At 37.2% G+C, this 22,244-nt stretch overlaps 1 protein-coding gene across 1 annotated transcript in view; it reads left to right on the forward strand.

The window, feature by feature from the left end:
* The window catches only part of FBN1 (fibrillin 1), a 204,699-nt gene that overhangs the window by 113,115 nt on the left and 69,340 nt on the right, over window positions 1–22,244 (forward strand). The window contains exons 12-22 of the mRNA XM_063449025.1: window positions 719–838; window positions 2,338–2,463; window positions 4,048–4,170; window positions 8,837–8,959; window positions 9,193–9,345; window positions 9,591–9,644; window positions 13,714–13,839; window positions 16,086–16,211; window positions 16,716–16,835; window positions 19,356–19,493; window positions 20,423–20,473. Of these exons, the coding sequence (XP_063305095.1) occupies window positions 719–838; window positions 2,338–2,463; window positions 4,048–4,170; window positions 8,837–8,959; window positions 9,193–9,345; window positions 9,591–9,644; window positions 13,714–13,839; window positions 16,086–16,211; window positions 16,716–16,835; window positions 19,356–19,493; window positions 20,423–20,473 (1,260 nt within the window). The remainder of the gene's footprint in view (window positions 1–718; window positions 839–2,337; window positions 2,464–4,047; window positions 4,171–8,836; window positions 8,960–9,192; window positions 9,346–9,590; window positions 9,645–13,713; window positions 13,840–16,085; window positions 16,212–16,715; window positions 16,836–19,355; window positions 19,494–20,422; window positions 20,474–22,244) is intronic.

Below are 22,244 nucleotides of genomic sequence, written 5' to 3' on the forward strand. Positions count from 1 at the left end.
CGTGTTTATTAGTACATTTGCTATTCATTATGAGAAATTACTGGTTTGCTATATTTATGATATTAAATTAAATATGCACCAGTTCTAATAACATACACCCTCTCTTAGGTACAGCTACGTTTCTAATGTTGTTGCGTCCATTCTATTCAGGTTCTTTAAATACATAGCCGTGTTCACTTGTCCCTATGTCCCTATACACCTGTTCATTATAACACTTCTTGAACTCATTCACACACCGATCCTGCAGATAGTGTATAGTGTTCTGGGTTTTGGTGGGGAAGGATTGTTCGGTGGTTGATGGTGCGAGGAACTTGTCATCACCCTGGAACCTTTATAAACAGGGTTGTGGGTATCCAGCGGACACTGCACTTTATTATGTGGGGGTTTGGTAATAATATTCCGACAAGGGATTGTGGAACCCAGTAGATTCTGTAAATTCTTTTAAGTCAACACCCAGAAGATGGGGAAAGTGCAAGGATCATATCTGATTCCATGCTCTATACACTCACCTTATTTAATACAAAAACCTACAATATTTTGTAATGTGTGGTTTAGTATACCCTGTGGACATGTGTACTGTACTGTGTGATATGTATTTATTTCTATCATAATCATAAGCTATAATCTGTATTTCTAAGTTAACTACATTCAAAGTAGCTGTTTTTCTTGCACAAATAAGGAAGAAGCCTGACTTTTCTGCCCTCTTTCTGTGTTCTAGATGTTGACGAGTGTGAAAGAAGTCCATGCCTTCATGGTGATTGCGTTAACACCCCAGGTTCCTACATCTGCCAATGTAAACCTGGATTTCAGAGCACCTCCACCCGGACGGAATGCAGAGGTATCCAATATATGAATGCAAATATATTCACTTTTATTGGTTGTAAATGTATGCTATAACCTTGCTCATTCATATATATTTATTTAAGCTGTTTCATGATTTAGCAGAACAAGGTTTGTTCACTATATTGTGACTTGCAGTGAACTGAATTGGGACATTTAGCGCATAATTCCTGAGTTAAAACAGTCCCCTGACTAAGCTAGTTGGAAAATTGTTTTTTTACTTACTCCAAATAATTGTTGGTGAATAAACCCAAGATACTTTAGTCACATGACACATTACCATGATTGGTGTGGAGATAATCATATTGGGACAATGTGGAACTTCAGGGGCTCAGACTAAGTATATTACAGTGGAACCTCAGAACTCCAACTCAATTTGTTTCAGAACGCTGTTCAAGTTCCGATTTGTTCGAGAACTGATTTAAAATTTCACATAAGAATGAATGTAAATTTTATTGATCCATTCCAGACTCCCAAAATTATTATCATTTACAGTAGCTTTACACAGATCTGCGTCCCTAGCGGCAACATCTCTTCGCTAGATTTATCGGGTTAATGAGTTGGATGGGTCTTAAGGGATGCATGTGGTAGGTGTGATGTGCATGCTCTTCCCCTAGTATGCAACTACATGTATCAATAGTGAGTTTACCAAGTTTAGCTCATTATCAGTGGATTACAAAAATTATTCTCCTAGAAAGAATATAGTGGATATGTTGGATATTGTAAAGACGAGTAAGTAAGTACTCAACTGTAATAGTTATGGTAGCAATGAGTTTATCAACAAGAGGTTAATGCAGCATGATTTGTTCGAGTACATAGGAAATCATGCTTTCCTATGGGGAGATCTAATGCGCGCATTAGGTCTCCCCGCCGGCTGATGTAGGTGGGTGAGGAGTGTGAGCGGAGCCTGACCCAACATCGAGGGACATCGGCGCTAAATTCAGGTAAGTGGCTATGGGGTTTTAATTAGAGGGGGGGGGTGAGGGAGGGGGGAACCTATTAAAATATTGCATTGTTATGTATTCTTCAGGCATATACATCTCTACTGTCAGAAAAGTCCCCAAAAATTGCTGCTGCTGTTAAATGTGCAATTGATTAGTCTCAGCCAATGAGCTATGTCCGGCAGGACCTAGCTCAGGAGAGCTAACAGGTGTTCCTGTTGTTGGTAGCGAGGGTCATGTAGCAGTGCTCAGTGGACCCCAGATAAGAAGTCAAAACATTCAAGAACAGTTTACCTCTACCACTGGTGGTGTTGGTAGTGGTGGGAGATGCTCCAAGGCATGCCTGGCATCATAGCCACTACATCAATCAGTTGTGCATGGAGTATTCCTTTAATTTTAAGTCTGAACTGGTGTGTTTCATGAGCATTCTATTTTTTTATTTATTATTAGTGATAAATGAAGAAATAAATACCTTCTTTTCATTTAAATTGTTTGTAACCACTACAGTTTTGCAAAGCAGCGTAGATAATGATATATTGTATATTTCCTTTGTTAGACATCGATGAATGTTTACAGAACGGCAGGATCTGTAACAACGGGCGCTGTGTGAATACAGATGGAAGCTTTCACTGCGTGTGCAATGCTGGTTTTCATGTTGCTCCTGATGGAAAGAATTGTCAAGGTAATTGCTTCCAGCAGATTCATCATTTTGAATAAAAGCTAGTTTGTCATCACTCTTCTCTAATTCTTCCTTGACTCGTTGTCCAATTCTTTGAGAGGTCCAAAGTCTCTTCTTACTTTGCTCTTCCCATCAGTGTCTTGGCTACACGTTAAGCCAGCTTGATTTGCACAGGTGCAGCCTTTCATTTGCAGCTGTATGAAATTCCCTTCTGCACAAGGAAGATGATAGAACAATGTGAAGTAATGTCTTACGGAACATTCCCTCAGCTAACAGGCTTTAATAACATATGTACACATGACCTGATTGGTTTAATTGTTCCTAAAACGGATTGTCTCTCTAGACTAAGAGAAGTTAACCTGGTGCTCTCTTCAGCTATTGTAGTTCTGCAACTCGTGGAACTTGACAGCTTTCTAGTTCCTTATGGTTAAATGAAAGCGACTACAACCAAAGTAGCCACCCCTGGAAGATCCATGGTGTTTCTTCATATACATCACATTTATTTAAATGATGTACGAAACCCACCAAACTGTAAAACAAGCTGGTAGTGTAGTAAGGATCTACACAGTTAAATAATATAAAACAAAGTAATACAAATATGATATTTTGATAGATTGAGAAGAAAAATAAAGTATTTCTCTACTGAGTTCACAAATGCACAATTCTGATAAAACAATTAAAGAATTTACATACTAAAAACTGAGTTGTGGTGCGCTTACAAAAATGTGGGTCAGTTACTCATCTCAGTTGGAGACCTTTATGCAGTCTCAGCTATTTCTTTCCGTATTTTTGAAGTTTGTTGCTAATTTATTACAATTCATGGTTTAACCTCTTCACTACTAAGTTCTTTTTGGGGTAGAAATTGTGTGATCTTTTTTTTTTTTTTTCAGGAAATGGACAGTTACCACCACAGCTAATTTTGACATAGACTGAAATTCCTTTATGTTATTTTTTTAATTTATTTGTGAAACATATGCAGACATATTGTATTTGTGGTCTTTAAAATACATGTAGATGTATTAGGCTGGCTAAACATGATCAAATTTGTAGTTTACTGACACGTGGAGTGTCAAAATTTTTCATCAATGCATTGAGAGATCGGCCATCCAAGATGAAATATCCGTTTTGTCAATGTTTTAGAGGTTCTGGACCATTAGGCTTCATAATGGTTCCATTCTATGGTGCTTTTGCTCCATATTGCTGTCTCTGTTTGCAGATAAAATGCTGAAAAAGGTCTCCCAGGTGGAATTTCTCATAAATGCTTGAGCTGTGATGCATTTTGAATAATGAATCGATCACACAGGATTTATTCAGTCTTATCTATGGGATGACTGTGTTTGTTCTATGAAGAACAAGTAGAGTGCACTAAACAAAAAAGGAAATCCATACCATTATTAGATATAAAAATGAGGTGTTAGAAAGCAGGAAGGGTAAAATAGATGGGAACATTTATCTTCAATATTATCTCAATGAAGTGTGAACATACCTCTAACCAGAAACATTACAGAGATTCAATATAAACATTGGGCTGATAATTGATGGCACGCTACATTCTAATAATAATACTCTATGATGTATGTGTTACAGATATGGATGAATGCAGTGTGAAGAACATGTGTTTAAATGGAATGTGCATTAACGAAGATGGAAGTTTTAAATGTATCTGCAAACCTGGATTCCAGCTGGCACCGAACGGACGATATTGCACAGGTATGTGTTTGAAGCAATCGCTCCTATGACTAGTACGGGAAGCTGGAAAAGCCCTCTTTATTGAGTTTTTGTTTTATTGATTATTAATTGTGACAGGATGCGTGCTACTCACAAAACAATGATGTTGGTACTCAAGGACTTGAAGGCTGAATGTATTTATTGGTTTAAAAATTGTTTCACTATGAAGGATACACTGATATTTCTTTCGATTTCAAGTATGTCTTGGAGAACGTAGTCAACAACATTACACTTTTACTATCAGACATATACAGTACTATTATATACATAAACAATACATTCAACAGTTTTTTTGATTGAGAATAAATGGATGAAGATGATCCCAAGCACTTCAAACATAGGTCGATGAACACAATTAAAAGGAACTGGTTAACTCGCTTGTATTTAGAAAGAGACCTGTAGTTTAGTATTCCTGCTCTAGAACTTGACATTCCGCTAGTCTCTGAATTTTTTTTTTTGCTAAGCAGTGCCTCTGTTTTAAGAGTGTTAAAGGACCACTCTAGTGCCAGGAACACATACTTGTTTTCCTGGCACTATAGTGCCCTGAGGGTGCCCCCACCCTCAGGGTCCCCCTCCCGCCCGGCTCTGGAAAGGGGAAAAGGGGTAAAACTTACCTTTTTCCAGCGCTGGGCGGGGAGATCTCTGCCTCCGTTCCTCCTCCGTTCCGCCCCGTTGGCTGAATGCGCACGCGCGGCAAGAGCTGCGCGCGCATTCAGCCGGTCGCATAGGAAAGCATTTACAATGCTTTCCTATGGACGCTTGCGTGCTCTCATTGTGATTTTCACAGTGAGAATCACGCAAGCGCCTCTAGCGGCTGTCAATGAGACAGCCACTAGAGGATTTGGGGGAAGGCTTAACCCATTAATAAACATAGCAGTTTCTCTGAAACTGCTATGTTTATAAAAAAATGGGTTAACCCTAGCTGGACCTGGCACCAAGACGACTTCATTAAGCTGAAGTGGTCTGGGTGCCTAGAGTGGTCCTTTAAGATTCTTTATAGTAAAGGAAATGTATCTGTTTTGTGACAATTAAAGGCACACTCGGTGATGGATGTGCCACCTGATTGTTTTAATATATTAAAAAGATAATGCATTAAAATTACATATTTTATATATAGGCATGTGCGCAATTCTAAAATGACAAAACAATGCATCAGGTTTCTGCTTAAGAGACACCCTAAGCACCAAAATTATATTTGCTTAATTAAGCAGTTTTGTTGTATAGATCATGCTCCTGCAGTCTCACTACTCAATTCTCTACCATTTAGACATTAAATTGCTTAATTTTGCCACACCACTCCTGGCTGAGATTCACATAGCCTCCATACACACTGCATGACAAAGAGGTCTAATTTATAAACATTGCATATTGCACAGTGTGTTTACTTCAGAATTTCTTATCTCCTGCTCTATTAATGGACTCATAGAACCCGCAACAGCCTCTTGTGTTGTATTAAAGCTATATTAACAGATCAGGATAGAAGAACTTCTAAACCAAACACACTATACTGTACTTATTTAAAGTTAAACCTTTTTATTTATGGAGGTTGTCTGTGTCACAGCTAGAGGAGGTGTGACTGGGGCTGCATAAACAAAGTGATTTATCTCCAAAATGGCAGAGAATTGAACAAAGACACTGCCGGGGCATGATCTAGGCATCAAAATTGCTTTATTAAAGAAATACCATAGTGCTGGGAATACAAAGCTGCATTCCAAGCACTAGAGCTCCCTCTGCCCCCCTCCCTTATGCTCCCCCACATCCTTGCAGAGTAAGGGTTAAAATACCCTTACTGTAGTTACCTGATCACAGCACTGATGTTCCTTGGCGCTGGGTCGGCGCTCGGCTTCCTTCGACGTCACATCGCCAGTGCATTATGCCCTCCCCATAGAAAAGCATTGCTGCAGTGCTTTCCTATGGGTTTTTGCTTGATGCTTGGCGTTCTCATGCAGAGCATAAGGGCGTCTATTGTCAGTTAGGCAACCAAAAGTCGTCTAGCAAGCAGGTAGGCAGTATTAACCTTGCAATGTAATCATAGTACTTGCTCAGAAACTACAACAATTACTATTGCAGGATTAAGGGGACAGGGACATTGAACCCAGACCACTTCCAAGAGCTGAAGTGGTCTGGGTGCCCATAGTGTTCCTTTAAGCTAAAGTTCATTGTTATCGTATACTGCAGCAGTTACCTGTGTGAAGTATGCTATACAACTGGAGCTCTGTTTAAACAATTTTACACGCATTAGCATTGCCTGCTGTGAATGTTTTTCATCATTCAATGTTAACTTAGCAGACGTACCAACAGATGCTCGGAGGAAGCTTTTAAAGAGAAGTGCCAGGTTTACTCACATCCTTCCAGTGCCAGTTCCACTCGGCATAAGTGGCTGCATTTGTTATTATTGAGCAGGTCACGAATTAAGGCCAGTCGGTAAAAATTAGAGATTTTGCATATGTATGTGAGATTGTGGCTTTAACTCCGCTGGGAACTGGGTTTTGTGCAAACTGTTCCATAGATTTTAGAGAGCTCCACCAACACCAGAGCAGAAACACATGTGAAACCAAATGAATTGTGGTTACTTTGGTTTTGTCTTGTTATTTTGTTCTGTCTCAAAGGTCTTTGAGGGTGTAGTGAGCAAAAGCACATTGAGTTTTTTAGTAAAAAAAAAATCATCCTACTTCTATGAGAAAAAGATTAATCATTCATTAATGCCAATGACCAAGAGAGTCAACACATTTATGTGTCTAGACTTTTGTTACAGTAAAATGTACTTTCAATACACGATTCCAAATTTGAGCTATTATTCCACTGTACTGCACATTATAAATTAATATATTAATGCTCACTCTAACATGTAATTAATTACAATTTGTTGGGGAATTAAGTGGGGTTATTGCTACCATTTCTAAACAAGGTTCTAGAACCACATGTTAAGTCAATGTGTATTTTTGTTTCCAAAGCTGTGACCTCATGATGTGACTAGTGTCACTTTAATGCCCATCATGTAACAATTCTCTAGCTAGGTGAACAATTATCTGTGCTCCCGCCATGTCTAATAAAACATGCCTTTCCTGTATTTGGTGTACATTTAAAAGTAATGCAGGGACTATCCTTGTAGCCTATTCACTAATCAGCAATTTCTGGTGGTGTAAAAATAGATCTGTAAAATGTTGTGTTAGAGAAAAATCTTTAAATAACTTCTCAGTTTCCAAAAACCACATCCTAGTAAATATTAAATAGCAGTTGGCTTACTAAGAGGTTGCAGTGATGGGGAATGAAAAAATTGTTATTACAATGTCATGATGAAGATGGGGTATTGCCTTATGCAAAAGTCTTTGCTTACAATTTTATTTATCCACGAGGTACGCGAGTGTCTCCTAAATCTCTAGATAGAAGTTAATAAATCAATATTGTACCAGCTCAGCCTCTCCCTTACGATAATTTACCAGCTGCTTTGGATGGGTCTGTAATTAATCTGAACTGATTAAACTGAATATTATTTAGTATAATTCATTGGAAATATACTTCTGAACAGTTTTGTACATTCTGATCACATCCCTAAGTTACTATAATTCTATCCTCCCTGATACACAAGTATGTTCCGCCGAGGCCCCTGAGCTCTGCCGAAGACCAACGTCTATCCTCTGTCCGTACTCCCACATCTGATGCTTGCCTGCAAGACTTCTCCAGGGCTGCACCTTTTCTGTGGAACTCCCTTCCCTTCTCTGTTAGACTTTTACCCAGTCTCCACTCCTTCAAAAAAATCTTTGAAAACACACTTCTTCAGGAAAGCATATCATTTAAATTGTTTGCAGGTTTTCTTTCCCACCTCCCCCGCCCCCATGACTCCTCTCCTGCTACTGTCAAAAAGAACCTACTAAGTTCTCCGTGATTAATTTTCTAACAACCAGTTAGTTACTTTTCTAACAGCACAGTTTGGATAGCCTTTGGATGCTTGGAGTGTATGTTATGGCAAAATGCCATAGGTGTTGGTGTTGGATTCTCAATTTGCCCTTGTATGGTCATTATGTGCCACATTCATCATTTGGCTGCTTCAAAACTCTTTGAGGCTAAATGGCATGCATGTTAACACTGTACAGATTATTTATTGCTAGTGTAGTGTATTTTAACTTTTCTTCTGCAGACATTAAAGCAACAATTATATATTGTGTCAGAGAAGCCTGGAACACACTGTAAAGCATGTAGTAACTGGTTGTCACTCGTGTGTTAAGTGCACTAAACCTTTTAGCTCATGCACTATTTATGGCTTTTTACTAAGTTCATGTATTTTGTTGTCACATAATGGATCTTCTTTATTTCTTGTTACACACTTTTCATTGAGTGTCTCTACACTGCTATGTTTAGACTGTACATAAAAGGACATCACGGGCTGGTTTCATGGTTTGAAAATATGGATTGACTTTTTGTGTTCTATGAAATTGTTTTAGAATGTATTGGTAAAATCTCACACTATGCAAAACAACTCAATTATGTTCTGTACATTTACAGTAAGAATCCAACAGGTGCTTTGGTTTAGTGTGTAATCAGTTGGAAGATAAACCCACTCTTTTTAAGCTGTTAAGTTTGAGATAACTTTTGTTGGTTGGATAACAGCGTTTCTCTGTATTTACTAATGCAATTCTGTCATTTTCAGACATTGATGAGTGTGAGACAGCTGGAATCTGCATGAATGGCCATTGTGTCAACACTGATGGTTCCTTCCGATGTGAATGTTTCCCTGGGCTTGCTGTCGGGCTTGATGGACGTGTGTGTGTAGGTAAGGTGAAGAAAAACAGTTTGTTCACAGCGGACACACTGTAGATTTAAACTATGTCAACGTCTGCTTGTCTTTCTGTCTCTCTGTCTGTCTGCTCATCCATCCAATCTATCAAATCCTTATTTAATTTAACATATCTAATTTATTGTATGTGCTCTTTCATGCCTACATTTGATCATATGCATATTTGATAACCCCTATTTATCTGCTACTAAACAACCATTCCTTTGCAGACACTCACATAAGAAGTACGTGCTATGGTGGCTACAAGAGAGGTCAATGTGTCCGACCATTGCAAGGGGCTGTTACCAAGTCTGAGTGCTGTTGCGCCAATTTAGAATATGGTTTTGGAGAGCCGTGCCAACCCTGCCCGGCACAGAATTCAGGTAAGACTAGTTACCTATTTAAAGAAGAGCTGGATTGGAAATGTGTAGGTTCCTGGAAAGAGTATCACATTGACATTACTGTTTGCTCAGAGGATAACTACATAGGACATCCTTATAAGCACTTTTGGGTGGCTCTGCTTTCTCTGATTACTCGATTTTCATGTTGTGATATTATTTTCTGAGACAAGATTTCCTATTGTTTATTTTGTTAGTAACAGACTGCAATGGTATTTCCTGTATTTCAGAGGAGTATCATGCTTTGTGTAGCAGTGGCCCTGGAATTACGTCCGGAGGAACTGGTATGTATAATTAATATAATATTTTACTGGCAAACAGTCCAGTAAGTAAACATTTGTGAACGTTAAATGAACCATCGAACAAATGGTTGGTAAATATTTGGACATTACCAACAGAATGTGTGTGTTTGGAAGCATATGTTCAACTTTAGTGTTAATATTGTTATGGAGTAAGCCGTTTGTTTATAATGAATTTTGAACTAATATTGTGGCAGTTAACGATCTAAGTCATAAAAAAGTGTTTGTATTAACTAGGCATTGAGTTGAGTTGACAATTAGCTTGAAAAAATAAGCCAAGGTACCTAGCTTGGAAAAAAAAGTCAAAGGCTAGCTAAGGTGAAGAATTTTACCAACTCAATGATTTCAGCCTAAATATTGTTTAAAAGTTTGTTTTCAGGTGACCTTAAAGTGGCTCTGTCATCTCAAACTTGACTTTCTCCTGGTGTTTGCTCTTCTCTTCCTCTTTCAGAATCTGTTCTTCTTTCTTCATTTCTGATCTCTCTGTGAAACAAAAGACAAAGTAGAGACTTCTTTGTCCTATGTACTTTTCCTATGTTGACAATCTTAACAAAGAATGGAGCACGAGGCAAGCTCCACTATCTTGATAAAGAAAGTGGAGCTTGCCTTAAGCTCTACCCTTTGTCAATATTGTCAAATGTAGGAAAAATACATAACACAGAACATTACAAATGATCTTTTGGGGCTGTGAATATTTGTTATTCTGTACCAAAAAAAAAACCACAAAAGTGGGGCATCACACAAAAAATGGGTTTGCCTAATCTAGAACACTTCAACGCTACAGTTTATGGAATGATACCCTAAATGTCTGAGGTTTTGTGGAAGGAAAATAGTAGACCATATTAGGGACAATTATTAAACTAGACCATATTAGGAACAACATACTATTAAATTCATTATTTTAATCACATCCGATAAAATAAATAATACATTAATATGACAATCCATAGAAAATACAATAATAAATGATCCATTGCAAACGTTATAGCAGCCTCCAAAAAAATGTAGGAAAAAAAAAATGTAACTCTGATTATGTCTACACCTTTTTAGAACTTACACAGAGACCAAACTAGAAGAAGAATACAAGTAACAGGGGGACGGCAGGTACAAATGCCAAGTGACACGAGTGAGCTTATTATAATCACTCATTTCACTCAGCTGTGGGTTAAAACCCATTTTTGAAGCACTAACTAGAGTACGGTACATACGTATTAAACCAATTTTCTTATATATTACAAAACACACCAGTTTTATAATACATGTTAAAGCTGAAAAAGAAATGTGGTATCGTAATATGGATTTGTGCAGCATCCAATTAACAGAGCTAGTTACTAAAGTGAGAATTCAACGTGAATTTCGAGTTTTATTATAAAGTAGCCAAACTGGTAGTATAGCAGACTTAGAACGTGTGTTCAATTCACCTACTTAGCCTTAAATATTAAATCCACCTGAATTCACATTAAATTCCAAATTGTGTGAATTACCCTGTAAGTGTTAATGTAAATAATACACAAAACTGTCATTCATGATAGATCCACAGTTTTTCTTTACATTTGCAGAGTCAAATCCTCTAACACAAAGTGCACATAATTTTCTCCCACTTTTCCTGACTGCAAAATTGCAAACTGCAAACTGCAAGCATCTGTGTGATGGCAACAGTATAGCCCCAATAGTCTATCACACAGTATAAACAAATATAAAAAAACAATATACTAATAACATGTAAAATTCACTTCACATTGCACAGGGGGAATACTCTTATATTTGGTGACCAAACAAATACATTGAATTTTCATTTACATCTTAGCTAGAAAAGTCCACAAATGTTTTAATCCATTTTCTCTCTCTTTTATTTTTTTATGCAAATTATGCATTTTATATATACGTTACCCACACATAAAAACACATATCTCTGTATAGAAATGTAATAGATAACATAAGATATGTAGCTGAAACAGTTTATAAATACAGGTAGATATTTGTATTTATTATTATATGAGTAACCTTCAGAAGAGGTGTTACACATCAAATAAACGATTATGATCTAAGATGCATTGTGTGCATCAAATGCAGTCAGATAGCCCTGTTATTTTACCAGCTGTAATATACAAATTGCTAATTCAAACCTTCAGACTTCCTTTTTTTTCCAGCCACTGTTATATTTATGTAAACACAGTGTGTTCAGCTTTTTCCACAACGCATAAGAAATTATAAAAGATCAATTAAAGAACCCATCCAATGATAAACAATGTAATTACAAACTGTATATAAATAACATTCTTGGATCTAGGAAACCAGCCAGAACTAATATTTCGGAACACTGACTGTTTAGTTAGCTGGGAAGATACAACATTGGAAAGCAATATAAATTCTTGCATACTTTATGCTGTGTGCAGACATGCATAGGCCACCTCTGGCTGTGCAGATGCTGTGGACTACATGTGCCATGATGCTCATCCAGCCAAATGTTGATAATCTGGCTGGATGTGCGTTATGAGAAATGTGTCATAAAAGATGATATCCTGAATAACTGCACTGCCAGAAGTGTCTAAACTTTGTTTGTAATCTTAAATATAGCGGATGCATATTTGCTTATTAAAAAAACGCTCCAAGCACCATAACCACTGCAGCTGGCTGTAGTGGTTATGGTTCCTGACGAGCCTTGCCACACTAAGGAGTCAAGTCATTTAAAAGAGGTTTAACAACTTAACTGGGGCTTGATAGGTGTCTGTTGTCTGTTGCCTGCGTAAGCTGAGCATTCTTAGTAAATGAGTGCCTAAATCGGCATGTTGTGAAACAGTTCTTTAACAGTTTGACTACTTACTCTGGAAAGTCACGAAGGCCCTTCCGGCGCCATTACCATTACAGCAGGGGTTATGGTGTTCATAGTGTTCCTGTAAAGGAAAATTTGCATCATTTTTAAAATTTAAAATAAAAGTTTACATGTAATATATCCTCTGTGTGTATTATTTTGTAATGCATACATATAAACACAGCTTTAAGTGCGTCTTCTAATATAACCTTGCTCTTTTGGTGGACACTTCATTAGAGGGTTACTTCAAGTACCATGACCACAGCAGTGATTTGAAGTGGTTCATGGTGCCTGGAGTCTGCATTTCGCTATGAAATGCTGCACAAATCCACCTCCGGCAGCATCGTTTGGATGTCAGCAGCCAACAGGTCAGCTGGCATTTTCAGCCAGTGAATTGCGATGTCTATGTCTTTAAACTTCTATGGCTCTGTAGAAACCAGAAGCACATCACTGGACCACTGGAAAGCATCAGAGAAAAGCAGGGACCCAAGCAAGGGCACAAACTGTTGCTAAACAGTTTGCCCCATTACCAGGAAATCGGTCTGAAGTGGTTATGATGATTGGAGTAACCCTTTAAGACCTCTTTGGCCTGAAGCACAGATTATCCCACCAAAAACTGTAGAGGCAATAAAGAGCTTGGTTGCATTCACAAATCGTTACATCATGCACAAGAGTCAGGCATGTCAAAAACACAATCTGGGACAGTTTTAGATCTTCAGATTGTGCATGGTCCTAGCAGATAAGTAGTGGTGTTCCGACTAATGAGGACTAAACATTGCTGCCTTCACACAGCAAAGGTTAGCCAGAGATTTAGCGAAAAATAATTAATTCATATATATTCATGCTAAATAATACACATCTGTATTACATGTATTCTCTATTATGTAATAATAAAACATAATGACTGTTTTTTTATAATGTTTCAAGAATTGTTGACCAATGTCTGCCAATAGTCACTCTGTACTACGAGTTTGAAGAGTAACGAATGGTGGATAGCTTAAGAGAAAAGAAATAAAAAAATATGAAAAGAACAAAGGCTCACTACAAGGAGGTAGAGAAGAAAGACTAAACAGGGAAAGGAAATATTGCAGGGGTATTGAGAAGTATCAACGGAATGATGGTTAGAGACTTATCAGGAATAGAGCAATCTACTGATGTTACAATCAGGGGCAGATTTGAACTATCTTAAAATTCTGCATAGTATGACATTATTACATCAGTCACAATTTCATTATTTAATAGATATCGATGAATGTGAGATGGACCCTGATATATGCCAGAATGGGATTTGTGAAAACCTTCGTGGAACTTACAAATGCATCTGTAACCCAGGATATGATGTGGACTATACTGGAAAACGCTGCAATGGTATGAATTTAGTACTTAACCCCTTAAGGGTTAATAAAGTATAATCTGAAATGCTCTATTTACAATTTTCCTCATTCGTTATGACAAAGTTCAGTCTACAAGTTTCTATTGTTGTTCTTATATTGTTTAATTTTTATATTGTTTAATTTTTATTTTTAAGGTTGAAGGTGGTTGGGAAAATAGCCACACGTGTAAAAACCGAAAACATGTAATTACACAGCCATCACTGAAATGCATTAATCATTGATAGAAGTGTTGGGGAAGTGAAAGTAACTAAATAATTTTATGAACACTTATATGAGTACATTACAGGATCATCCTTTTTATTTAGGGACAGATGAAGGCACTCTTCTGAGTTTTACATTCCTTGGACCATTTAGCAGACTAAAGAATTCTATATACCTAATATACATTTGTACTGTATCAGCTGTTATCAATACTTATGTAGGTATCAGATATATTTTAAAAATAAAAACATCTGAGCATGAACCAGTGTTATTTCTGATAACTGCTGATGCTCCTCCCTCTGGACAATCTAGTAATTAGACACTATAAAAAATCAAAGGGACACTGTAGTGTTAGGAGTACTAACTGGCACACTATAGTACCGCTGCCCCATGTCTTGTAACCCCCCCCCCCCCCCCCCCCCGCCCTGTTTTTCCATTAAAATTAAGAAAATAAAGTTTTACTCCCCTTTTTCCAGTGCTGAGACTCACCTGGCAATGTTTACCTCTCTGTCTTCTGTGACATTATGGAGGATGGTATGGCCTCCTCCATCAGTGGTCCAATGCAATGCTTCTATTGGAGACCTCCTGCTCATGCATCCAATGAGCTTCTTTGTCACATTACTCTGCCACTAGAGCGGAAGTGTCTTTAGCAGCTGTCACCGTCACTGAAGACAGCCACTATAGGTGGTTTTAACCCTGAAATGTTAACCTAGCAGTTTCTAAAAAAAAACAGCAATGTCTTACATTGCAGGGTGAAAAGGACAGGGCCACTGCACCAAGGCTACTTCATTGAGATTGAGTGGTCTGGATGGCTTTAGTGGTCCTTTAATTCCCCTTTTGATAAGAATTGATGTTTGAAAGCCATGTAATAGCCCAAACATGTTAATTGTGCTATGTTAGAATGTATTCTTGCTATAATCCCCTTTGCTTACCATTTTAGAATGTCAACAACGCTGGATTTAAATATAATGTATGCATGTACACATTCATGTAGTTCCCTGTGTAAAATGCTTAATTTGCTTAGGTTCAAGAGCATCGCAAGTTCTCTACTTTGAAATCTATACTAATTCCTATAACTCGGGACGTTGCTGTGTAACTTCTGCCTTTAGATAGGAAAGAGTTGACAAGAGAGCAGTTGACCTACTTTACATAATGTTTTTCCTGCCTCGAAGGGTTGTCAAAAATACTTAAAATATAGCTGTCGTGACTTGTTCTATTTAGCGTGCATCATCTCCCAGAAGTTTAGCATTTATCATAAAAGATAAAATATTTTATTTCTTTAGGACAGGGGTAGGCAACCTTCGGCACCCCAGATGTTGTGGACTACATCTCCCTTGATGCTTTGCCAGCATTGCGGCTGTAAGAGCATTATCCGAGACTAATCTGAAACATCTGGAGTGCCGAAGGAGATGTTAAATCAATGCTCACCTCCTAGCTAGTGACAACAATGTACCCATCCCAGTGGCTCTGTGGGTGTTATACTATGGAAACATAACCCTCAATATCTTTCCTCCAGCCCTAGGTACCATAGGAATGGCAAAGCAAATCTCCTCAATGATCAGAATATAATAACATTTGTCACTCTGTTTCTATACTATTCATTCTATACTTTTAAGTTATGCTTGAGTAATTTGGAAGCTGATTCAATGCAAATACAGACTCCGGCATCATGACCTCTTCAAATCACTGAAGTGGTTATAGTGCTCAAACTAACCCTTTTAACTACAAATGGGTTCTTTATCTCTGCCCTGTCATCATTAAGGGCTTTGCCATGGGCATAGGGGTCTATGCTGCTATGTGATTGACAGGTTAGGGGAGGAACCATATCTTTTTTAAAATTTATTGAAAAATCTTTACATTTGGAAGCCATTTTTGCTTGTATAATGTGTAGATGAATAGATCTTGCAATATAACTTTTCATAAAGTTTTGTGTATCACGATAGACAGGTAGACGTTAACAATAAATGCGCAGTGTGATAGAGTGATGTCTAAAACACTAACGCTTTCCTTCCCACGCAGATATTGATGAATGTGCGTTAAACGTATTGCTCTGTGACAATGGACAATGTCGCAACACCCCAGGAAGTTTTTCTTGTACATGCCCAAAAGGATACGTCTACAAACCTGACCTTAAAACTTGTGAAGGTAATACAAGCTTATGATGGTCTATATTTCTGTAAAGAAACAACCATTAGAAGCTAATGAACTGTATTTGTTACTGTTGATTTGTGTCTTCTGTTGTTCATCATTGTCCTGCCCTGAACCTTCTATTGAGAGTGGAGATTTTTTATCTGCTACTAATGATAAAAAAAAAATCATTACCAGATAACGTTCATGGATATCTGTTATTATAGGCAGCTATAGTCGTTTTCTTCTATTGTCATTTGATAATATTATGTACTAATGTTAACAGAAAACAGTGTTTTTTCTGCTACTGTTCTTTGATATAGTCTGTCTGCCAAGCATGGCTGCTATTATATATAACCTGCTGTTTTTGACAGGTATCATGTATCTGCTCCTTGCAATTAAAATTGTGTATCTGGTGCAGTAGATGACATTTGATAATTTTCCATAAACCTTGTAACATGCTAATACTATCTTTCCAAAATGTGATCTATCAGCTGTGAAAATTAATATATATTTTTTCAGATATTGATGAATGCGAGTCCAGCCCTTGCATTAATGGGGTGTGCAAAAATATCCGTGGCTCTTTCGTGTGTGAGTGTCCCATCGGAAGTACTTTGGACACAACAAAGACCATTTGTATAGGTACGAAATTCCATATATATTTTTGTCTTGTGTTTTCAGTTCAGTTTAGACTATATTCACTATACAACTATCTTGCAATCAGAGAGTCTTTTAATAGGAGGAATTGCTGTCAAATACCAGGTATGAAGTAGCTAAAACAGTCCCGGAAATGACTTCTTGGACTCACATCTCAAGGACGTCCAGAATGGGACTAGCCCTTTCTACCTATTAAACTATAATAGATTCACATAGTACAGAGATCCTACCATCTGACAAGACAAGAACAAAGTTCTTCTCTTGGTAACATTACAAAAGTTAATTACCTGAAAGTCAGCAAACCTACGGGAGATACCTGCTCTCGCAAAGCCTATATGGCAAGAACCTTATGGTCAAACAGGCACGATGCTGAACCAAACCTCCATACACAGAAAAACATTTTAAAAAGCTCTGCGTTGTGCATTGTGGCACAAACAGTCACACTTGGGGATTTGTGTAAGATTAATCAACATGTTCATGCACTTCACCAGCTAGAATGACACAAGTCTCTATAGTAGAATGGAAAAAAATATAGGGTCGCACTCAGCCACAATATACCAACCCAGGGTGCTACTGTGCATGGGTCAGAAAATAAACCTGCCTGGATTTTTTCTATAGTAGAATGGATGATGTCTTCTTCTCCTGGCATCCTCTATAATGCCAAAAGCTCAAGCATTGCTCCTTTTATTGATGAATGCATCAGTCAGAAGTGTCCCTACTTTTTGTGTTTCAAGAGTCAATTCAGCATCAGCATTCAGTAAGAATTTCATTAAGTAAATTTCAAATTTAAGACCATAGAAGGCAAAGTGGAAGCATTGTTGACTTGGATATTTTTCCCAGTTCAGCTATTTTGGCTTTACATTTATTCTTAATTCCCTACAATTTCCCAACTATTCTCACTTTAGTTACTCCTATATTAAAACTCGACTTGATAATTGGCTATCATGAATTCCATTATCCTGACCTGAACAGCTTATCTGATTTTTAATTACTTCTATCTAATAACTGGCATTATGCCCATTATTTTTATGTACCTTTCTTCCCATTTTGTAGAGAACTATGCAATGCTTTGCAGGGCTCAGCAGATTTCTGACACTTGAGATTCAGAGATATGTTTAGCTATTGCCCTAAGTTAAATGAAATTCCAAATTCACTATAACCATTGCAGTATATTGTAGTGGTTATGATCAAGGAGGCTGTTTGTGCAGCCCCATTTTTTTGTCCATAACTTGGTATTGCTTATGCTGTAGACCCACACATAAAAATAAGATGTGATTCTTAGTATTGAAGTTGGGGGAATGATAGTATGGGAATGTATAGCATTTACAGAATATGGCTTCAGTGAATTAATGGATTTTGTTCCTAAGTAGTAATAGACTGATAGATAGTGCTTCATTCTCATACTGCCACGACAACCATACAATATTATTCTGAATATAAATCTTTTCGGATCAAGAGAGCCCTAAAGACTCATATAGTATGGAATTACTATCGCCATCAAGTCTTAAAAAAAAATATGTTTTTGTTTTCTGTGATTTGTAACGGTCTAAATTGTTTTCTGTGGTTTAGCATCATGAAATGGTTAATCTTTTTGCACAACCTTTGTGGCATTTAATATTTTTCTGACAGAGGTCTTAAGATTAAATTTTACTCTCAAGAGATTGATTTTAGAAGAAATGAATCAGTTTGAGCTTTGTATTTCTCAGAATCTTAGAACTTTACTGACCTTGTTTGGGTAATGGGGGTAGTAAAATGCTAGGCATTCTCTACCCTTGCTGAGAGCTGATTAATCTGTTATGTGCACACCGCGCTAGAGGATAGATAGACAATACATTTATATCCAGAGTTCTAAGAGGTTTGCAATTCATGTTTTATGAGGAAGCTGTGAATTACATTGTGACTGTGAGATATCAGAAAGAGAAAAGCCAAACGTACAGAACTAAGAAAACACACAGATTGACTTATTGTAGTGATACGGACAAAGTTGAGATTGAATTTGAATTCCAAATAGATTAATCTGCAATTAAATTATGTGAACTTTATAGAACTTCCTGTAAAGTTTCTGTACAGCAGTTTCTGTGAAACATTATTAAAAAAATCAATCAAAATTCAATTGAAAAAAATATGTGAAACTTAACCCGTCTTGAAATCAGATTTTGTAGAATAGCAAAAGACAGAGTTAGCCTTTCTAAAGCGAATCAATTGCTCTTATTGTTTTTATCAGTTTGTGATATATTGTCAATGTATTTTGTACGGCTAGGGTAACAGTCTGAAAGCACAACCTCTCCCATTATTCTACAATGATTTCTATCATTTTGGTAAAAGTTTGATACAAAGGCTACTAGATCGTTAATATTTTCATTTTAATATATTTGTTTACCACAGTCAGCTGGACAAATTTACTTTATACTGTGTAATGGTGAATAGATAAATATGTGACTATTGTATGGCTTTTATTAAGCAATAATACATCTTTTGCATTAATTGTGACCTTTTTCTTTGCAGAAACCGTGAAAGGAACCTGTTGGCAGCATACAATAAACGGAAGATGTGAAATCAACATAAATGGGGGAACTCTGAGATCTCAGTGTTGTTCAACATTAGGAGCCGCCTGGGGCAGTCCATGTACCCCTTGTGAACATGGTAACGTCATACCGTATAAACACAAACTCTCTTTGTACATGAGAAAGGTTTTACGACTGGTATCTTATCAGAGTTTCTAATTTTGATGAAGCGTAGTGCAAGTTACTGCTTCTTCCACACTCCCTTTTCATTTTAGCACACGATGTTATGCCAGCCCTTCTTACTTTAAGCATATTGTTTATGTTGTTACTCTTACCTTTCAGTCATATAACATCTTATGCCCCCCTACCTACCTACAAACCCCACCAATAATTGCCTCATATGTCTAAAATCCAGCAGGTGGTCCAGATGCAAGTTATTTTAGGCATGAGGAGCAGAACACAATTATTTGTTTTCAGTTGACTCTTAACTGCTTTGTGGGTTGGCTGCTGGATTTAAGAGAGGGTGAGGAAGTAAAAAACACAGTTGATATGGGTGTGGGGGGGGGGGGGGGGGCGGAGGGTAGAGGGGCAATCTCTTACGTCCCCAATTAAATAATTCCTTTGCCTTGGCAGACACCCCTTTGGTATTTCTTTTAAGATAGTCCCTGGCACTGAAACCTGCTTGTGTGTGTCTGCCTTTAGTAATTATTTTGTGCTTAACCCCTTAAGGACCAAACTTCAGGAATAAAAGGGAATCATGACATGTCCGACATGTCATGTGCCTTAAGGGGTTAAAGACAGTGATGCTAGATAAAACTCTGTAGAGGTTATATGTGCATACTTATTTTTGGTATTGTAGAATGTTGATGTGAATATGTTAGTTTCCTATTTTAAAACAACCACTGTTAGTATGTATTGCATCTACAATTTTAGCCCATTTATTAGAAGCATTTTTATTAATATTTATATTTTACATTTTTTATTCCCTTCTTAACTATTTGTGAATGTGGAATTTAACAACAATGTAACCAATTTAATATTGTGATCTGTGTTCCCACTTTTCAACAGATCATGTGTGTGCAAAAGGCTTTGCAAGAACTAGAGGCACTGTATGTGAAGGTATGGAATCTTTTTAGTGATCTGTAGTAATTTTCACACTGTGCTATAAATTACTTCGAATCAAACACGTTTAACAACTGCTGTTTAATGCCAAGTAGAAGAATATAGTAACAGTTAATAAATTAAATTTTATGAAGTCTGTGTGGTCTATTTACGGAATACACCACAGACAGGGACGGATTTTCCTATAGGCTAACTAGGCTTCAGCCTAGGGCCTCAAGATCAAGAGGGGCCTACATTCAAATTGTTAGCAAAATTAAAATTACACTATTCTAAAAACAGTGAACACTAAAACACTGAACCGAAAATAAGGAGAAATTCTACGCATATGATATGACCAGTGGCGTACTAAGGGGAGGGCAGGGGGGGGGGAGCAGTTGGATATGAAGAGTTCTGTGGCCTTTTGAGATCTTGACAATCTAAACAAAGCAATTAAACAAAGAAAGAGTTTGAGCTCTCTGTTAGAGAAACCATGAGTGATAAATGGGTATACAATGTGGCCACCACAATCTCACTTATAAAAAAAACTAGACTACTCTTCCTCAAATAATCATGGTGACATGAATAGCTCTTTGTAAGTCCAATAACTAACTGCCCCAAAACATTAAAGTTGAACCACTGTCTTAGGACCACATATACATTTTGATGGGATATTATGAATGATGTCAAATGGCTTTTAATGGCAAAATGTGTGAAATACATTGTGATCAGTGGTCCATAGGGGAGATAAGTAAATGGAGTGATTGCTCTACAACGAAGCCAATGAGAATTGTCATGTTATATCTTTATAATGCTGGATATTTCTGCAGCTAGATATCCAGTTTATATCCCCTGGCCCCAGTCACAATGGCCAAAACCTAGAAGACCAAAGAATAAAACTGGCTATTGATAATACTTGGTCTCTTGTATGGTGAAGACCATTCTTTCCAGATGTCCAGTCTCCAAAGGAGTTTGTTTTGTACATTAGTGGGATCACTCCCCATGACCCAACTCTTTGGCACATTTGTCCCATGTTCACCATGAGTAACCTGAACACGCCTTGGATGAAGCACGCCAAGAACAACACCAATAAAAAAGGGTGGTCCCCATCCTTCTTTTTTTCACTCTTAATTAAAACTATGCAATAATGTGAGATTGTGTGCAATGTGTTAATGGCCTCTGCCGGATGAAAATTGTGTAACCAACAGATACTGTCTGGATTGATTTCCATGACAATAAATAAAACAAAGTAATGCCTTCTTCCTTTGCTACCAGCCTGTAAATAATGAGTTATTCATATAGAGAATGACTTCCCTCATCCCTCGACTGCTTCTTTTATGAAGTTCTAAGTTCTTTACTTAGCAGAGTAAAAGGTTGATGCAATGTAGACGATTTAAAGCACTGTAGAGAGTTTGGAATAATAGCTCTGATATTCATAATCAGCATGTAATATATTAGTTGATGATATCGGTCCACAAAGAAAAAGAGGCAGAAAGAATATTTTTTTCTTATCTGCTGTAGATATTCTTTGCTGGTAGACACTAACAGGTTATGACAGTTGGTCTGTTTATCTACCTGACTGTTTAATGGTACCTTAAGAGAGTTATATAGTTAGATATATAGTTAGATGCAGTTAGATGCAGAAGGAAGGATGGATGACAGACAGACATGAGGATGAAGAGTGAGTACATGATTTTATATATATATATATATATATATATATATATATATATATATATATATATATATATAAATAAAACCGTGTACTCATTCTATATATATTTAATCGTGT

This window comes from Pelobates fuscus, chromosome 3 (assembly GCF_036172605.1).
Source record: "Pelobates fuscus isolate aPelFus1 chromosome 3, aPelFus1.pri, whole genome shotgun sequence".
NCBI lineage: Eukaryota > Metazoa > Chordata > Amphibia > Anura > Pelobatidae > Pelobates > Pelobates fuscus.